Below are 17,006 nucleotides of genomic sequence, written 5' to 3'. Positions count from 1 at the left end.
CATCGAGGCCAGGTCAGTTACAGAACTGCAATGCTGCTGCCTGGGTGGGCTGCTGCAGTGCTGTACTTCTGAGGACCAGTAAGCACCTTACACCTACTTTTCAAAGTACCCTCTCACTGCCCCAGCTGCTCTGTAGAAGCATTTTCAAGCCAGGATTCCCCTTTACATGCATAGCCCCTCAAACTGCCAAGCTAGTTCAGTGAAACAGACCAGACCAGCCAGTAAGTTTGACTGAACCAGTTCATGGACCAGTGGTTCGGTTCGAATTCTGACTTCAAAAAGAGTCCCTGCACACTCTTAGTAGCAACCCAGCATTTGTTGCAAAAGAAGTCTGACTACAGGAAGTGAAGAACTGTCACTGGAGATCATGTCTAACTTGTACTTCTGTTTCAGTTTAAACTAGTGATTACTCAAGTCCTGCTAGCCAACTTCTTCCTGGCCCTTTTGGTGGACAGAATCCTGCAATTCCTTCTGGGCAGCACAAAGCTCAAAGTGCCTTCTTGAGATGGATCCCCTCCTCCCCTGGCAGATGTGAAGGACAACACAAGGGAACAGCCAGCACACAGCATTGCAAGAGGAATATTTATTCTTTTGACAGTGGGTGGGCCTTTTACTCCAGTTTGGTGCTGGCAGACAGCTTCCATTGTGCTATTTTGGAAACAACAACAGCTGTATGTGGGGGGCTACACTCATGTTCACATGTTTCCCAGACATGACAGCTTGATTTTTTTTCTACTGCCCCAATACTCCTGGAAAGGTGGTCATGGGATTTGGTAATTAAATGGCAATCAATGCATTTTGAAAAATGGTCCACATCTTCTTCTTCTTGGTAACTCAAGTCCTTGATCTTTCCTACTTAGCCTTGATGAGATTTGGTCCTAAAATTGTTCCAAGACATGTGCTTGCTTCACCTTCTGCTAATTTGTTGTACAGAACTATTAAGCTATGCTTTCTTCCTGTAAACTTGCTGTGCACAGTCAAAGCCAAAACATAAGAGCCACAAATATGTATATGGACAGATTTGCCCATTTTTAAAATATAAAATAGTGCTTTGCATAAAAAACTATATGGCACACCCATTCTGAGAAAAATACACAAATAGTTGGCTCATAGCAGTAGTGAAATATAGTGCAGGATACCCTGTTAGTTCCCAACAGGAAAGATTTTGTTTCTTTTACAAGCTTCCACTCCTAAAGCAGTGCCACAAGTAGCCAATTCCTTTCAGGAGCGCATTTCCATCACCTTGACAATGAAGTGAAGTCGACTATCCCTTGGGGCAAGAATCTTGATAGTGAATATGCACTCTTCCAAAAAAAACCTGCTGATGCTATGAGATGCTAGGTGGGAGTCTGGCAGCTGCAGTTCTTTCCACTACAAAGCCATAATCGTACTGAAAGCAAAGCAAAACAGCCTTTATGAAGAAGCAGCACTACCGGCCATGCTCGGGAGGGGAGGGGCCTGGGTTCAGTAGTGGGAGCCCCTCCTTGGCCTAGAGATCCCTGGTTCAGTCCTCCCCTTAGAGTAGCACAGCTGAAGAGCACTGCCTGGGCCAAATAGGCCCAAAGGTCTGATTGGTCCAAGGTAGCTTCACATGTGCACTGACCAGTTCAACCACTACTTACCTCTCTTTCAATATCAGCAAGAGATTTGATATGCAAGTCTTTGAAGAGGGAAAAGGCCTAGAAAATAGAGCAGTTGGTATTTTTCTTTCACACCTTAAATTTGCTGCACCTAAACAGAAGTTATCCAAGTAGTTGCCACCTCCTCCTCTCTTGGAAACTGCAGGAGCTGTTCTGATTAGCAGCAGCTCCATGTAACTCAACAGGCAGGCAACTGAAAGGTGTGGTAGAACTGTGAATGGTTAACACACACTCACCCCACCCCCCTCATCCTACTGGAAGTCTGCCAGATCTTTCTAGGCTCCAATACGTTGCCCATACCTCAGCTCAGAACTAATGTAGCTCTGGCCTTGGTTTTCTCTCAATACCTCTCTAATACTCTTGCCACTGAGGAGTACTTACATTATTGCCAGTAGTGATGCTGCCCTCAAACTTTGGGTGCAGGGTAAAGGGTACCCCATCCATGGCTAAAAGGGAAAAAATACTCTGTTCAGATGACCAAGTAAAGCTTTTTTTTATGGAGAAGCAATGACAATGTTTCTACTTGATCTCTTAGTCATTCTTGCACTACTACAAGGGACTATGCAAAAATTATGCCAGACCTGAAGAAAAAATGGACGTTTGTCCACTGAGACATCACTCCCTGTCCCCAAGGGTTAGGTCAGTTCCTTATGAAAGCATCCCACATCCCAAGAGTCTGCAAACAACTGAGAAAACATGGGAGACTTTGTGGAAAAAATATTACTATTCTGAAGTGTATCTACTTAGCGAGCAATGCAAGAAGCACCCAGGGAAGAATGATGTACAAGTACAGAGCTGGCAGAACAGAAAGTGGCATTTATTACTTGCCTTGGATCCTAGACTTCAGGTTACCTACCTGAGATACCATAGACATTTGAACTTTCATAGATGGATTCATGTCTCTTAAGGGTAGCTTGTCTTTTAGGACCAAATGGAGGCTCAGGCCTTTTGGGTGGAAGGTCTACACTGCAAGGTTAAATTGATAACTTGTTCAAAGGAATCTTACAAGCTGTACGTAACAGTTGCTTTGTGTAGAGCAGGAGTTCCCAATCTGTGGTCTTCCAAACATTGCTGAACTACAGCTCTTATCCCCAGCCACAATAAATTACACAATAAATCCTCCAGCAGCATCTAGAGGAACCCTGGTTGGGGACCCCTCGTGTAGAGTATATGAAGAGCTCTGTTCCTATCCAGCAGCAGCTCTACAATTTAGATTATTCAACCTTTGCTTGCTTTTAGTAGAATTTGACTCCTTTTTGAATGTATGTTGGAACCTATTAGTGTGGGAGCTTAGTGCAAAAATAGTTCACTTCTGGTTACCAGTGCCATATTGTATGTATGTATGTGGGAGTTTGCAAATCCACCAGGAGATGTGCACTCGTGCACACTCACTCACTCCCCCCACACCTATCTGGGGTATTTTCCAAAATAGCCCCAAGAAGTTATTCTCAAAGCCCCTCAGTAGGCTGTAGAATCTAAATACTACACCTGTGCACAGTGGGAAATGCTGAACCTAATACAGAGAGATCAGACCAATTGCTGAAAGGTCCAACATGCCCCTACAAAACTGTTGGTTGATCAGAATAGGTCAGAATTCTGGACTTCCCCCCCCTGACATTCTGCAGTTAGTTTTGAGGAGCTACATGTTAGAAATTGGGGAAATAAGGGGAGCAGAGTGCCACTCACAGGAAGGCCTTGCTCCCCCATCCCAATTTCCATGATGCTGTCCAGCACGCGCACACACACACACTGCCCTGATTGAGTCAGAGATAATTTCTCTCTCATTCAGCTCTAGGAGCAGTTTCAGTGTTGGAGGAGCAGCATGCAAAGTAGGCCCACAGCATTTAGTAATGCACAGTCATGCTGCACACATGAGAGGAATGCCATTTATGCTGATCCCCGCAACCCTGGAAGTGTGCCCTACTACAAAGTAGGTCCCTAATGGCTCTGCAACCCTCAGACCCTACTGCTGGGTTGCAGAAAGTGCTTCTAGGGGGAGAAGAGATCAGCAAAAATGGCCTCCCTGTGCATGAAGTGCAACTATGCATTACTAAACAGTGGATGTGAGTTAATGTTTTTGAGGAACCACCTTTAGCTGTATGTTTAGTTTTCCATAATGCCCTTCATGGACCCCCAGGGAATCCATGAACCCCAGATTAAGAACTCCTGATTTAGACTGGGGACCAAGAAAGGCCTTGAATAGCCAGCAAATTGAAGGCTGGGCAGGGCGGGGGAGGTTCCCATATAAATGATATGTGAAACATACATGTTTTGAATTTCTGCCTGAACATTTATTATAGTACATAGCATTTTGGAGAAGAATTGTGCCTTGTAGTAATGCAGACAGAAATCCATCAGGTGTATCTGTAAGAAATGACTGGCTAGCTTGGGGATTTGTCAAATTTCTGAATGGACATTCAGTATTGGACATTGCCTTGCAGAGATGCATCAGGGAAGCTGCACCTGTTGAATTTCTGCCTAGCTGCATCCCTCCCCAGCACAATGTCCAGCTTAAAGGCTAAGACAAAGTTGGGTCTTAGAGCCTAATTTCTAAAACAGCAGAATAAAAGACTGCACAAAATTTTTATAGTATATATGGCATAGAAGTTAAGATGGATGCCTTAACTTGCAATTTCCATGTTTTTAAAACCACAAGTGAGAAAAAGTATCTTGACTCATCTGAAACAAAGTTTTTAGTTTCCTGACTTGATATTCTTTGATGGTTGCTCCAAGTATGTGGGGTGGGTTTTAACAAAAGGAACATATTGCTTATAGTGTGTCCCACAGACAATAACTTTTTGGAACATATATGGCATTAAACATCCTATGCGATAAGTCAAATTTAAAAGAAAAAACCTATTGGGGATTATTGGTGGCCACTTGGAGGCTGAAGCCTGACTTTCACATTAACATTGGGGGCCATTTTGGAAAGCACCTGCTACAGGCCACTACAAGCATAAGAGACTGTCTCCCTGTGGATTTGCAAACTTCTGCACGCAGACATCTACCTGAAATATGGCACTGGTAACCCAAAGTGAAATATTTTGGCATTATTTGATGCTAAGTTCCACACTCTATGTACACTCACCACTGGCAAGCACTTTTTTCTTGATAAGACCTCTGCCCTTCGAAGCCTGGAAAATATTGGGACCTCAGAGACTGAGCACCACCCTCTTTCAGATCTAAGAGAGGAGGTAAGGGACCTGTCCGCAGTGTCATAAGACTCTACTTCTCGAAGAAGTGGTGCTGAGCACAAATGCTGGCTGAGGCAAGAAGCTGGGTATTCACAAGGCTCCAGAGCTTGTCTGCATTGCCTTTTCCGTTGACAGTAAGCTGCTGTCTACCCATCTGAAGTTCTGACTGGCACTACATGGTTCCTTTCCAAACCCTCCAACATTATTTAATATTCAAACACAACTGCAAAAATGTAACAACTGTCACTCTCTTAGCATAGGACTTGTTTGGGGGGGCACCAAAAAACAGAATACCCCTAGCCAAAGTGCACTGTAAAGCAAAGAATGGATCTTCCACCACTTCTCCTCAGGCATCTTGTTCTGGGAACTATTTCAAAAAGGAATACTGAACCAGATGGTCAACTCACAGCTGTATAATGTTCCCTTATACGAAACATACTGGCAAGAATGGTAGGTGGAAAGATTAGGGGTATTAAGGTGCAGCAGCATCTAGCCTTTGGCATGCAACACACTGAATTGTGTCTTGCACTCATTCTAAGAGATGGGAACAGGCACAATTCTCAAGGCCCAACATCAGTGATGACATATTAGGTATGTCTCAGGTGCTGTTAGTTTACACCAGGTAGCAGATGAACATCACTCCCTGCACTGAAAGGTAAAGTCAGCTGTGCAAACAATCAGCCTGCTATTAGTTTTGTGCAAACACACAGGGCCCTGCAGCCTTGCGGCTGTCCGTATGTGCAGCACAGCACCAGAGGCCTAGATTCTTGTAGGGCAGAATAGGCTAGTGCAGAGCTTTCTGCCCTGTAGCCTATGCCTGGGCTCAGGGACCCGGGCAGGCAGCAAACGATTTTAACTCCAGAACTGCAATGTACGGGTGCCTCTGGGTACACACATGTAGCAGCCCAAACATAAAACCGGATTCATGGCATTCTAGTAAACAGATTTAGTGATCAGCTCTTACAAGTGAAAGTCTAATAATCCAACCACTACTAGTATGCTTAAGATGAGTTTGGGATGAACACCTGGAAACACATAGCAAGAAATGGATCAGTCCATAAGAGCCTACAGTGTTTGCACTTCCTACTGAATAGAGCAGATTGGAGAAAGTAAACCAGGCCAGGTCACAGATAATTGGCTGGGACCTGTTGCAACAGTCAAAACAGTTTACAATAGTGAAAGTGTCCAAAACTTACTTGTCTAGCTCTAGTGAAATCTGCTTCATGTCTAGATCGGTCTTCCGTGGCTTAGGAAGGGGCTTGGGCGTCATAACGTGCTCCTTTCTACACCAAAGCGCAAAGCCACTCATTTCCCTAAACAGAAAGAACACTTTTTTAAAAAAATCTCAACTCAGAGAGAATTGAGACTGACAAGAAACAAAAGGCAACAACTCACCCTATTCGCATGTAGTTTTGAACCACTTTGCTCTTGCTGCTCACCAAAATGTCAAACACAGCTATTTCTGCTGCACCCAATGGAATCAGGCTTACACAGAGTCTCTTCTTCTTGGAGATAGAAGTTTCTGCAGCAGGAAATTTTTTTTAAAAGTGACATCAGGTAACTTCTGCCTTGACAGGAAAATGGCTATTATGTGCCCAAGCAAAAAGTAAATGAATAGGCCCATGTACAGCACCATAGTCAAAAAGCAACTCATTGAAGACTGCTGTACAGAACAAAAAACCCAAAGCAGTCAGACCAGTCCAGAGCCTTATTTATTATTTTATTTATTTATTCGATTTCTACACTGCCCTTCCAAAAATGGCTCAGGGCAGTTTACATTAAAACAAAACAAAATTAAAAACAGACTATAAAACACCATAAAACAAAACATTCAATTACAACGTATTAAAAACACTGTTAGGCCAGGCCAAGCAGATAGGTTTTGAGGGCTCTCCTGAAAGCTAATAATGAATTCAAATTACAGATTTCTGCAGGGAGTGTATTCCACAGCCCAAGAGCAACTACAGAGAAGGCCCACCTCTGAGTTGCCACCAGACGTACCGGGGGTAACTGGAGACAGACTTCCTCAGATGACCTTAATGTGCGGTGGAGATCATAAAGAAGGCACTCGCTAAGATTATTATGTCTATAATGTGCCAGATGGTGCTTTAAAGAACTGTTAACTACCTGCCGCTTTCAAGGCTCTTGTGTAGTGGATATAGCCTTTGTCTCAGAGCAAGCTGACGTGAGGGAAAGAAATGCTGAATCATCCCTGCAGAGCTTTCTGGCAAAGGTTACTCCTAAAACTTTCCTGTGATTCTTGGTAGGTTCTAAAGGCTGCCACCACTGCCCGCTTATCGATAGACCTTGACGCCCCCTGAGTTTGGGTGGAAAACCCAGGGGAAACACTCACTCTTTTGCTATTTGGAAAGTACCCCAAAAAATAATAAAATAAACCTTCCACGTGCAAGTCTACATACAGGGAGAAAAAACTGAGCCGTTGACCGATTGAGGTGTGTTTGCACCAGAAAAAAGCCCCCTTTCAGGCCCCCTCCTCCTGAGTTAAAAATCCACCCGGATAACGCTTGTAAAAGAAAAGAACAAAAAGAAAAACAGTTTTATTTGAATGCCACAGACTGCTTCCGTCTGAGGCTTTCCCAGCTTCTAGTTACAGGTAAAAATACTCAGTAGGTTACAGGAATACTTCAAAAAACACCCCAGATGAAGTTGGGGCAGCACACTTTAAACATCATGGTTACCCAGTTGCAAGGAACAGGTATATAGGAAAATACAAAAGCACAATTAAAACTTACAAGTCTTTTACAACACCCTGGCTGGACAGGCGTAGGTTAGTGTTTCCTAACTTAATTATGTTGCAGATGAACAATAATAGACCAGTATCAGGGATATACAAAGCGCACAAAAAAGAAACAAAGTCTAACGCAAAATCTGACTAAAACATTCCCTAGACTAAACTTCCTGAAGCCAAAGCCCTGGCTTCCTTTGTCTTGAACTCACCAAATCCTGGATGAGAATTCAAGCCCCTGCAGTGCTATTTTCCAAGGACTGCAGTCATCCTTCTGCAGCCATACTCCATGGCCACACATCCTGCTATCCACACCCCCAGCCTGCTTCTTCTAACAAAAGAACCTTCTCTTCCTCCCAACAGCTCTCTATGTCCCACCCAACTGGTATGCTGATTGGCTGACCTCTGGAGTTCACCAGCCTGTCAATCAAGGCAGAGTTCACTTCTGGATACCTCTTTAGGGGAGGGCTGGCTGGTCACTACATCTTGTTTACAACTTGTTGGGACTTCCATGATTTTGAGAAAACCCCACATTTCAGGACCTCATGGAGTTAAGCAGCAACATGCAATGATAAGATCTGGCCTTGGTGTCCAAGAATGTCCCATTTGTGCTTCAAGATATTCTCAACGCATGTTCTAAATTTGCCAATGCGCTCTCCACAAGAAAAGGTCACAATAAGCCAAGCCGAAGTGGGAGGTCTGCAGCACAATATCACCACATCAGCAGATGCACAAGCATGCACAGTTGTGAGCTTATTTAATGTCAAATGCTATCAAAGAGCACCTGTGGAAATGGCATCTCCTAACAAATACAAAACAAATATGCAGGGCAAAAGTAGTATGCAATTCTACTTCCCGACAAGCAGTGGCTGAATTAATCTCTCCTTAATGTTACTAGAAATCCTTAATCTAGACAAGAAACTTCCAAGCTTAAGCTCCACACAGTTAAGGCAGGAACAAAACATTCAAAGGTAGCTTTCGAACATCACAGAAAGCAAGACATGTTAGTTTCCTCCAATTAATACAGAGCAGCTCTTGACCAGCTTTTTGATGCCTGAAAACACTCACTCATTGGATGTGATTGAATACAACAGATCATGTGACCACTGCGTATTTACCACATTTCTAAAATGATGCCTGGATCCAGATAGCATCAGCTTGTAGACTAGCTTTCAGACATTACAAAATTGGCCTAGAACAAGACTTCCTGCTCCAAAGTGTGGAGATAACTCCAAGATGGCTTATATCTCCCAAAGGTGAACACTGAGAAAGCTGCCAAAGGGATGTGTGTGTGTTTTTGGTTTTTTAACATTTATATCCCACTTTTTCCTCCAAGGAGCTCAGAGTACATGCTTATTTTTATCCTCACAACAACCCTGTGAGGTAGGTTAGGCTGAGAGATACGTGACTGGCCCAGAGTCATCCAGTGAGTTTCATGGTTGAATGGGGATTTAGACTTAGGTCTTCCTAGTCCAAAACTCTAACCGCTATGCTATGCGGAATCTTCTGCCTGAAGAGGTCCAAAAAGGTCTGACCAGAAATTATAAGGGATGATTTAGAAATAGAACAGGGATTGTCAGCATTTATTCTAGTGATGACACAAGTACTATGAAGCCGGGCAAGCGTATCTGATACAAAGCAAAGATGAATGAATTAATTTATCACTGAATGACAGTTTTGTCTTGTCCAAAGCACAACAGGTGAATCAGTGGGGAAAGCAATGGGACTCCTATGTAAATGCACCACTGCAGGGGAGCAGAAAATCCTCTGCAAAAAGTAGGTAATTTTCCACTGTCCAACAGCAGAAGTCAATACCAGTGGAGCCACAAAGCTCCACTATTCACAACTGGTAGAGGGAGGTGAGTTCACGTCCTCCTGACTAAAGTATGGAATTGGATAAAAGAGGAGCTCATACCTTCCCAAGCAACTGTTTGCATCTCCCTACAGCGGATCCACCACACACTTTGGGAACACAACATTCTGCCTCAGAGCACCTCCTGAGATTAGAATTATCTGCAGAGTAACCTCATAATGTTGGTTTCACATTCCTGTTATATTTTGTGATTGAGGTTGTAGTCTACTACACTCATAGTAGTATCCCAGGTTATAACTGTGCAGTCCAGCCTTCTGCAACATGTCAAATTATTTGATACAATATCAAGTGGTGTCAAACAAAAAGCCAGAGTCTGAAATAGTATGCAGATGATACACATGTTTAAGTCAGTTTCCAGTGAAGGCCTAAAATACACAGTTTTGTTTTGTTTTTAATGGCCAATAAACAGACAGACTCACTTGGATCCAAAAATTCTTTAACATAAACATATCCAGAAGGCAGTGGCAATTTCTCACTCAGGATCATCACATCCGATATCACATATCCTGCGGGGTTCTGAAAAGAAGCAGACTCTACTAAATCTACGATCCACATCAAGAGACTTGTGCATAACCTGCCTAAGCAATCCTGGCACCCTCTTTACCTCACTGGTTACAGCAGAAGTAGAGCACAGGTAGTAACCAGACTTCTGTGCAAATCCCTTTCCAAAGTTAGCAGGTGCTCCTTCCACAGTGGATGTGATCTAAGGAAAGAGAAGGGAGGAAAAGACACTTCTGAAACCACAGGAAAAGAGAGTCCTGTCCCATTCAGTTCAAGTCTATTATCTAAAATTAGTTTGCATTCTTTTGAATTTTCCTTACATAAAAGAGATAGGTTTCTAAACAATCCCCAAATTGAGACTCAGGACCTAGAGTAGCACACCTTAGAAGCTTGTAGGCAGCTCTCAGTAGTTAAGAATAACAGCACAAACAAGTGTCTAATTTCCAAGTCTGGATTTGGAATAGATGGGTCTCCTATAGACAATTACCTTCAGTAACGTTGAAGGTTTTATACTCTCAGGAAGATAAGAGTTAATCTGCTTGATAAAGGCCACAGAGGGAACGTACATTTTGCAAGTTAAAATTAGAAGATCCACAAAAATATTAAAAAACAGTTTCTCATTTCAAGAAAATGGGATTCTCCCACACAAAGAGCAGCTATTTATGCAACTGCACAGCACACTGTCACAAGCAGGTGATGAATCGCAGAGACACAAAAAGAAGGGAAGCACAGGAAGCAAACCAGTCAAAGATCTTTAGTCCCTTGGGGCTAATTGGGGCACCAGGATGCAATGCGCAAGAAAGGGCCTGGCACTGTAGCCAAACTGGTTTGGATTACAAGTGGCATAAAACCTCCAACTTGCAGTAATGCTCAGGTATCCTGTAGCAATGTTTATGCAGCTGGTGACTAACTGAAACCAGGAGAGGGATCGGTCACCAAACTGACCTGTCAGTGTCATCAGTTTAACTCTGATGCTAACCATATTAAGGTCAACTTGCCCTTGTAGATTTATATAGACTGACTCATTCATTCATTCATTTGATTTTTATACCGCCCTTCCAAAAAGGTTCAGGGCAGTTTGCAATTAAAACAGAAACCATTAAAACCAACAGTAATTAAAATATAAATATAAATATAAACACCAATTAATTAAAACATCTTTAAAAAACAATTAAACAATCAAAACAATTAAAACCCTGAAAACCAGGTTAGAACTTTAAAACAATTAAAACCCTGGAAGGCCAGGCCAAACATAGGTTTTAAGGGCTCTCTTGAAGGTCAATAAAGAATTAAGATTGTGGATGTCAGATGGATCTTCATTCAGACACCCTGCTTACTGGGATGCTCTAAAAAAATATCAGCTATCCTTATCATTCATATGGTGTATTTCTAACCTATCTCAAAGGGTTGTTTTGAGGACAAACAAAGCCATGTAAGCCACTCTATACTCCTTGGAGGAAGAGTGGGATAGAAGTGTAGAAATAAATACACACATAAATTCCCAAGTGTTTGAAGCACTTATTATATTATCTCTATAGTTAACATGGTTTCCCACCAAGAAGTCCTAATTCGCTATCTATAAATTAAGTCAAATTAAAATGATCTTGGAACATGCATCTCCATGCTTTCAAGCTAAAATACAATATTGTAGAAAGAACAAAGGAACCAGGGCACAACGGCAATGGAAGAAGCAGAGCTTAAATGTATAAAACAGAGGTGCAGGAGCTAATGTACACACTGCTGTCACTTTTCCTCTATGTTTGAGAAGGCTGCTGCAAGGAATGCTCTCTGTACCTGCTCAGAAGTGGTATTCTTTACTGCAAGCTCACATATCCCAATATTGAAATTATTTCATTTCTGTCTTATTTTCATATTTATTAATCATCCAGTTTTGAGTGAAAAAACCAATACATAAAGCAGAAATACATTTCATGGGCAAGAGCTAACACAACTAGTTTTTGTCACAGCAATTATAATTAGGAGTTCACAACTTGAGACCTAAACGCAGTGGGAGATTTTGATCATGCTAAATCATAAGATGACTCGGTTAATACTTTCTGAAATGGACGTTTGAAGATCTGAGCTTTTTTCTTAGCGAACAGCAGCTAGAGGATGGGGGAAGCCATTCACCCCTAACATACATATGCGGATGGGACACTAGATCGTCCAATTGCTCCTGTGCCAGAAAAACCAAGAGCGGGCACGACAGGCTCCTGAAACGTCAGGGCTGGAATCCTCCTCTCCCATCTTTGAACTCTGGAGGGCAGTGAAAAGGGAAGGAGAGGGAGAGAACCAACAGCGTGTTCTGGTCGCATTCGCCTCCTTTTCATTTCTCTCTAGTGTCTAGACTTTGTTTCTTTTTAAAATAAAGATTATAGACAGACACCGACCAACACGCACACAGAGACTGGGAATATATATACACACATAATTATTTCTGCTTTAAAGAAAGAGAGGCAGGAAGCAGCGACGCGAGGCCGGGGAAGAGACACTCCTGAAAGAAGAGCCAGAAGCAGCAGCAAGTAGATTTTTTTTTAAGCGCGGAAAGATCCCTTTACGTGTCTCCGAGCTCGTTCTCTTTCGGTCCCCCTTTTTTTCCTCACCGGTGTCCAGCCAGCGGATGCCACGTTGGCGGTGGAGGCGGCTGAAGTCCAGCCCAGCCCAGTGAGTGGGGCGGTCATGGCGGCTCCAAGACGGCTCACTACTTTTAGCGGCAGCACAAGGGGTGGAAGGCAGAACTTTTTTAAAAAATATATCTTTTTAAAACCGTGCGCGCGGCGGCAAAAGCCGCACAAGTCGCCCAAACTAAAGGCGACTGAGAAGTAGAAGGGCGAGGAGTCCTTACGGCCCCGCCTTGAAGGGAAAAAACCCCAACGAAAAGACGCCGGGCCACGCCCCGCTGGCCTCTGACGTTCACAATGGGCGCCATCCGATTGGCTGTCCCCTTCTCCCGAGCGATTATCCTCGCAACCAATGAAAAGTTGACTCTAAGTCAAGCCGGAAAAGCTCACAAAGCACCGTGTGCGCGAGCCTTTCCGAGCACCAGAGGCTGGAAGTTTCTTGTCTTGCTCATTTTTGGTTTACGGTTTTGTTTTTTAAGGGAGTGGGGTGGCTAGAAGTGACCCTACTAACCGCCAACAAATGGTTCTGTCTGCTACCGTAACGTTCTCGGTCCAGGCTAGGAAGCTTACGAGCCCCCGCTCCTTTAAGGGCCAGTCCTGCGCTGAAACTAAGTGGGCTGTAGGGACACTTCCGCCGTGGCTTTCCACCCATCGTAGCCCCCCCAGGGTATTATACTTTTGCAGGCGTAGTAATTGGCGCACACGTTTACTCAGGGTAGGTTTCCACACAGCTCACCTTTGTCCTCCCTTGTCATTCCAACAGTCCAGAGTTCAACCGGCACAGTCCCTAACTTACAGAATGGCTCAAAGCCATGCAGACGCTGAACGGCAAGGGAGGGAGCAGCTTTCCTGTGTGGTTATCCTGCCACATGGCTGTATGCATGAATACACACCACCTAGTAGTGTTAGCCTGTATGAACAACACCTGGAAGCCAGCTCGTGCTTCTTTGATACCCTCCTTCATCGGCTCAGATGCATTGTTACAGCTGGAGGAATAGCATCTGAGGAAAGTTGGGGGGAGGGCAGTACATATTGTTGTTTTTCAGCCAGCCAAGGCCTTGTGGTGAGAAGAGCACATTCCTGACTTAAGGTCTTAGCAGATGTCAAGTATTTTCTGGTATGAGAGACGGGTGTGTGTGTGTATGTAAGCTTGTTAATTCTCTTGGCTCTCTCAGTGGCTTTCAATATCATTGACCATGGCATCCTTTTGGATAGGCTAACCTAGCCCACTCTTACCTTGAGGCCCTGTTCCCCAAAGGTGGTGCTAGGGGATTACTGCTCAACCCCTTGACATTTATGCTGTGGGGTTCTGCAGCATGACCTTTCCCCTATGCTGTTTAACATCTACATGAAACAGCTGGGAGAGGTCATCCAGAGATTTGGCCTGAGGTATGGATGCAGTAATGGTTTGGATGAGGGTCAATAAGCTGAGACTGAATCCAGACAAGACAGAAGTACAGCTGGTTGGTGGTTCTTCTGCCTGGCTGGATGAATGATATTCAGCCTGTTCTACATGGGGTTGCACTGCCCCTGAAGGACCAGGTTCACAGCTTAGGGACATTTTGATTCAGCACTGTCAGTGGCCTCTATAGCTCTGAGTGCCTTTTATCAGCTTCGGCTGATACACCAACTGCGTCTGCGACCTTACTGGAACAGAGAAAGTTTGGTCACAGTTACTCATGCTTTGGTAGCCTATTTAGATTACAGCAATGCCTTGTACATGGGGCTGCCTTTGAAAACGGTCCAGAAACTGCAGCTGCTACAAAATAGGGCTGCAAGATTACTAACTGGGGCTGAACGTTTAGAGTATATTACGCCAGTGCTTCATCAGCTGCACTTGCTCCCAGTCTACCTCCAGGCCCAATTCAAAGTGCTGGTTTAATCTTTAAAGCCCTAAATGGCTTGGGACTGGGTTACCCAAAAGAGCGTCTTGCCCCATATGCCCTAACCTGGTCCTTAAGATCTTCTTTGGAGGCCCTCCTCCAATTGTCCCTGCCACACGAGGTGAGGCGAATGACTACTAATGTGGCCTTTTTGGTAGTTGTACCCCATTTATTGAATAGCCTCCCCAGTGAGGTTCACCTGGCTTCCTCACTTTGTTCTTTTAGATGCCAGGTACCTTTTTTTTCCACCCAAGATTTTTTTTTCCACCCAAGATTTTAAATTTAATTTTTTAAAAATTTGATGTGATCGTAACAGATTTTAAAAGATGTTTAACTGTTTTTTGTATGGTATTTTCTTCTGTCCTGCCCCCCCCCCTTTGATCCGTTATGATTTAATATGTGTTTTAATCTCATGTTTTAATGTTGTGTTGTAAGCTGTCCAGAGGACAATTTGTTCAGGGGTGGCAAACAAATAAATTGTATTATTCATTATTAATCCAACAGCAAATTTTTCAAAAATGGCTCAAATCATAGCCACTTTTAAAGGGGCAGCAAAGTCATCTTTTATACTGAAGTATTAATTACAATCAGACTGACTAAACTGGCCTTAATGGCCTTGTTCCTTATGCAAGAACAACAGCCTGTGATATGCATTCTTGACCCAACTCCTTCAAATATTGTCAGCTTCCCCAGAGTGTAACAACGGAAATTCATCTAAGCAGTTCCAGCTAAAGATAGCCAACAATATTTCCATCACAGATTATTCTTCCTTGGAAAGTATTTGGAAACTACAGATGGTGCAGAGTGCGACAGCCAGACTGATCTCTGGGGCTGCTTGTAGTGCATGCATATATTACTTGAAGTGACTGCACTTGCTACCAGTCTGTTTCCAGGTACAATTCAAGGTGCTGGTTATTACCTTTAAAGCCCTAAATGGCTTGGGCCCCAAGTACCTTAGGGATCATCTGCTCCCAGCTGAATCTACCTACCTGACTAGATCAGCTGGGAGGGCTCTGCTCCACATGCGGACACCTGAAGCCTCTTTGTTGAGCACATGGGGCAAGACCTTCTCAGTTGTTACCCCCAGACTATGGAACTTGCTCTCAGTTGAAACCTGCATGGCTCCCTCTCCCAGCCTTTAGGAGGAAAGTGAAGACTCCCCCTTTATCCAGGCTTTTGGCCAATGAGCTGTCCTTTGCTCTTTTTAAACGTTTAGCTGCATTCTGTTTTTTAGGACAAGTGTTTTTCTCTTGTTGTTAACCATCCTGGGATCTTAGAACAAAGGGTAGTATATCAATATTATTATTAACGGATATTTATATACCACTCTTCAACCAAAGTTCCCAAAGCAGTTTACACAGAAAAATAAGCAAGACATAAATAAGATGGTCCCCTGTTCCCAAATGTTTCACAATCTAAAAAGAGCCAGCGTGGTGTAGTGGTTAGAGTGCTGGACTAGGACCGGGGAGACCCGAGTTCAAATCCCCATTCAGCCATGATACTAGCTGGGTGACTCTGGGCCAGTCACTTCTCTCTCAGCCTAACCTACTTCACAGGGTTGTTGTGAAAGAGAAACTCAAGTATGTAGTACACCACTCTGGGCTCCTTGGAGGAAGAGCGGGATATAAATGTAAAAATAAATAAAATAAAATAAAATAAAATAAAAAGAAACATAAGGCAAAATACCAGCAACAGCCACTGGAGGGATGCTGTGCTGGGGTTGGATAGGGCCAGTTGCTCTCCCCCTGCTAAATATTAGAGAATCACCACTTGAAAAGGTGTCCCTTTGCTCAGTTAACAAACAGCTAACAAACAGCTATGAGCAACTTTACCAGCTAAACAGCTAAAAAGTCACACCAGGCTTTAGATAGTTTCACCACCTCATACTGGAGGGCAAGATAGCCATTTTTTAAAAAAGCAAACTAACCCAAACCCTTATAACCCAAGGGAGTTGCCCTGGATAACAAAGAACCTAAAACTTCACCATCAGCACCACAGTATAGGTCTTAAGAAAAGCTCTAAGCTGTATTTGGTCATATTGGTTTCAAGTCTTCTGTCAACTGCACCCCAGCAAGTTTTTCACACCCAGCTTTTAGTTTGCATCTCCTCCAGAAGTGAGGTGTGCGTTCACATATCAGCCAAACTTACCCCCTGTAAGTTATCAAGGAATGCTTCAAACACAATCTGGGTTTTTCATTGTGCATCAGAGTATAGCCTGATTTATATCCAGGGTTGTTAAAAAAAAAATCTACTTTTTGCGCCAGTATTTTGGGCAATTTCAAACTTGCAGTAAAGCTTGCTGTCTAGGAAAGCTCCAGCTATCACCCAGACTCCTCCATTGCTCACTCCTCTGTCTCACTGACTGGACGCTTCTCAACCAACAGCCTCACTAATATCCTGATTTTGATTCTCTTTAAGTGGGCTACCACAACTGTAATTCTACTGTACAGAGAAATTCAGAGCAGCACACAACTACTTTGGATACTACATATGTAAATCCAAAAGCACATTTTCCTGTTGGAAGCCAACTTCTATCCTGCCAGTATTT

The 17,006-nt window shown here is 43.5% G+C and overlaps 2 protein-coding genes across 2 annotated transcripts in view; one reads left to right on the top strand and one right to left on the bottom strand.

The window, feature by feature from the left end:
- The window catches only part of ATP13A1 (ATPase 13A1), a 65,949-nt gene extending 65,153 nt beyond the window's left edge, over nt 1-796 (top strand). The window contains exon 26 of the mRNA XM_053291070.1: nt 394-796. Within this exon, the coding sequence (XP_053147045.1) occupies nt 394-504 (111 nt within the window). The 3' untranslated portion in view covers nt 505-796. The remainder of the gene's footprint in view (nt 1-393) is intronic.
- Nucleotides 569-12,858, bottom strand: MVB12A (multivesicular body subunit 12A). Its single transcript, XM_053291079.1, has 9 exons — nt 12,558-12,858; nt 10,058-10,156; nt 9,873-9,969; nt 6,230-6,356; nt 6,031-6,147; nt 2,497-2,606; nt 2,022-2,086; nt 1,623-1,679; nt 569-1,390 (listed from the first exon to the last, which is right to left on the bottom strand). The coding sequence occupies exons 1-9, from the start codon at nt 12,633-12,635 to the stop codon at nt 1,328-1,330; spliced, it is 813 nt and encodes a 270-aa protein (XP_053147054.1). The 5' UTR covers nt 12,636-12,858; the 3' UTR covers nt 569-1,327.
- Nucleotides 12,859-17,006: the final 4,148 nt, after the last annotated feature.

Source organism: Hemicordylus capensis, chromosome 2, assembly GCF_027244095.1.
Source record: "Hemicordylus capensis ecotype Gifberg chromosome 2, rHemCap1.1.pri, whole genome shotgun sequence".
Lineage (NCBI taxonomy): Eukaryota > Metazoa > Chordata > Lepidosauria > Squamata > Cordylidae > Hemicordylus > Hemicordylus capensis.
This window is presented reverse-complemented; position numbering and strand designations above follow the sequence as displayed.

Coding starts and splice junctions, on each gene's coding strand:
- MVB12A (XM_053291079.1), bottom strand. CDS start 12,635: ATGACCGCCCCACTCACTGGGCTGGGCTGGACTTCAGCCGCCTCCACC. Junction 9,970..10,057: donor CTTCTGCTGTAACCAGTGAG/GTAAAGAGGGTG, acceptor GCTTCTTTTCAG/AACCCCGCAGGATATGTGAT. Junction 6,148..6,229: donor CAAAACTACATGCGAATAGG/GTGAGTTGTTGC, acceptor CTTTCTGTTTAG/GGAAATGAGTGGCTTTGCGC.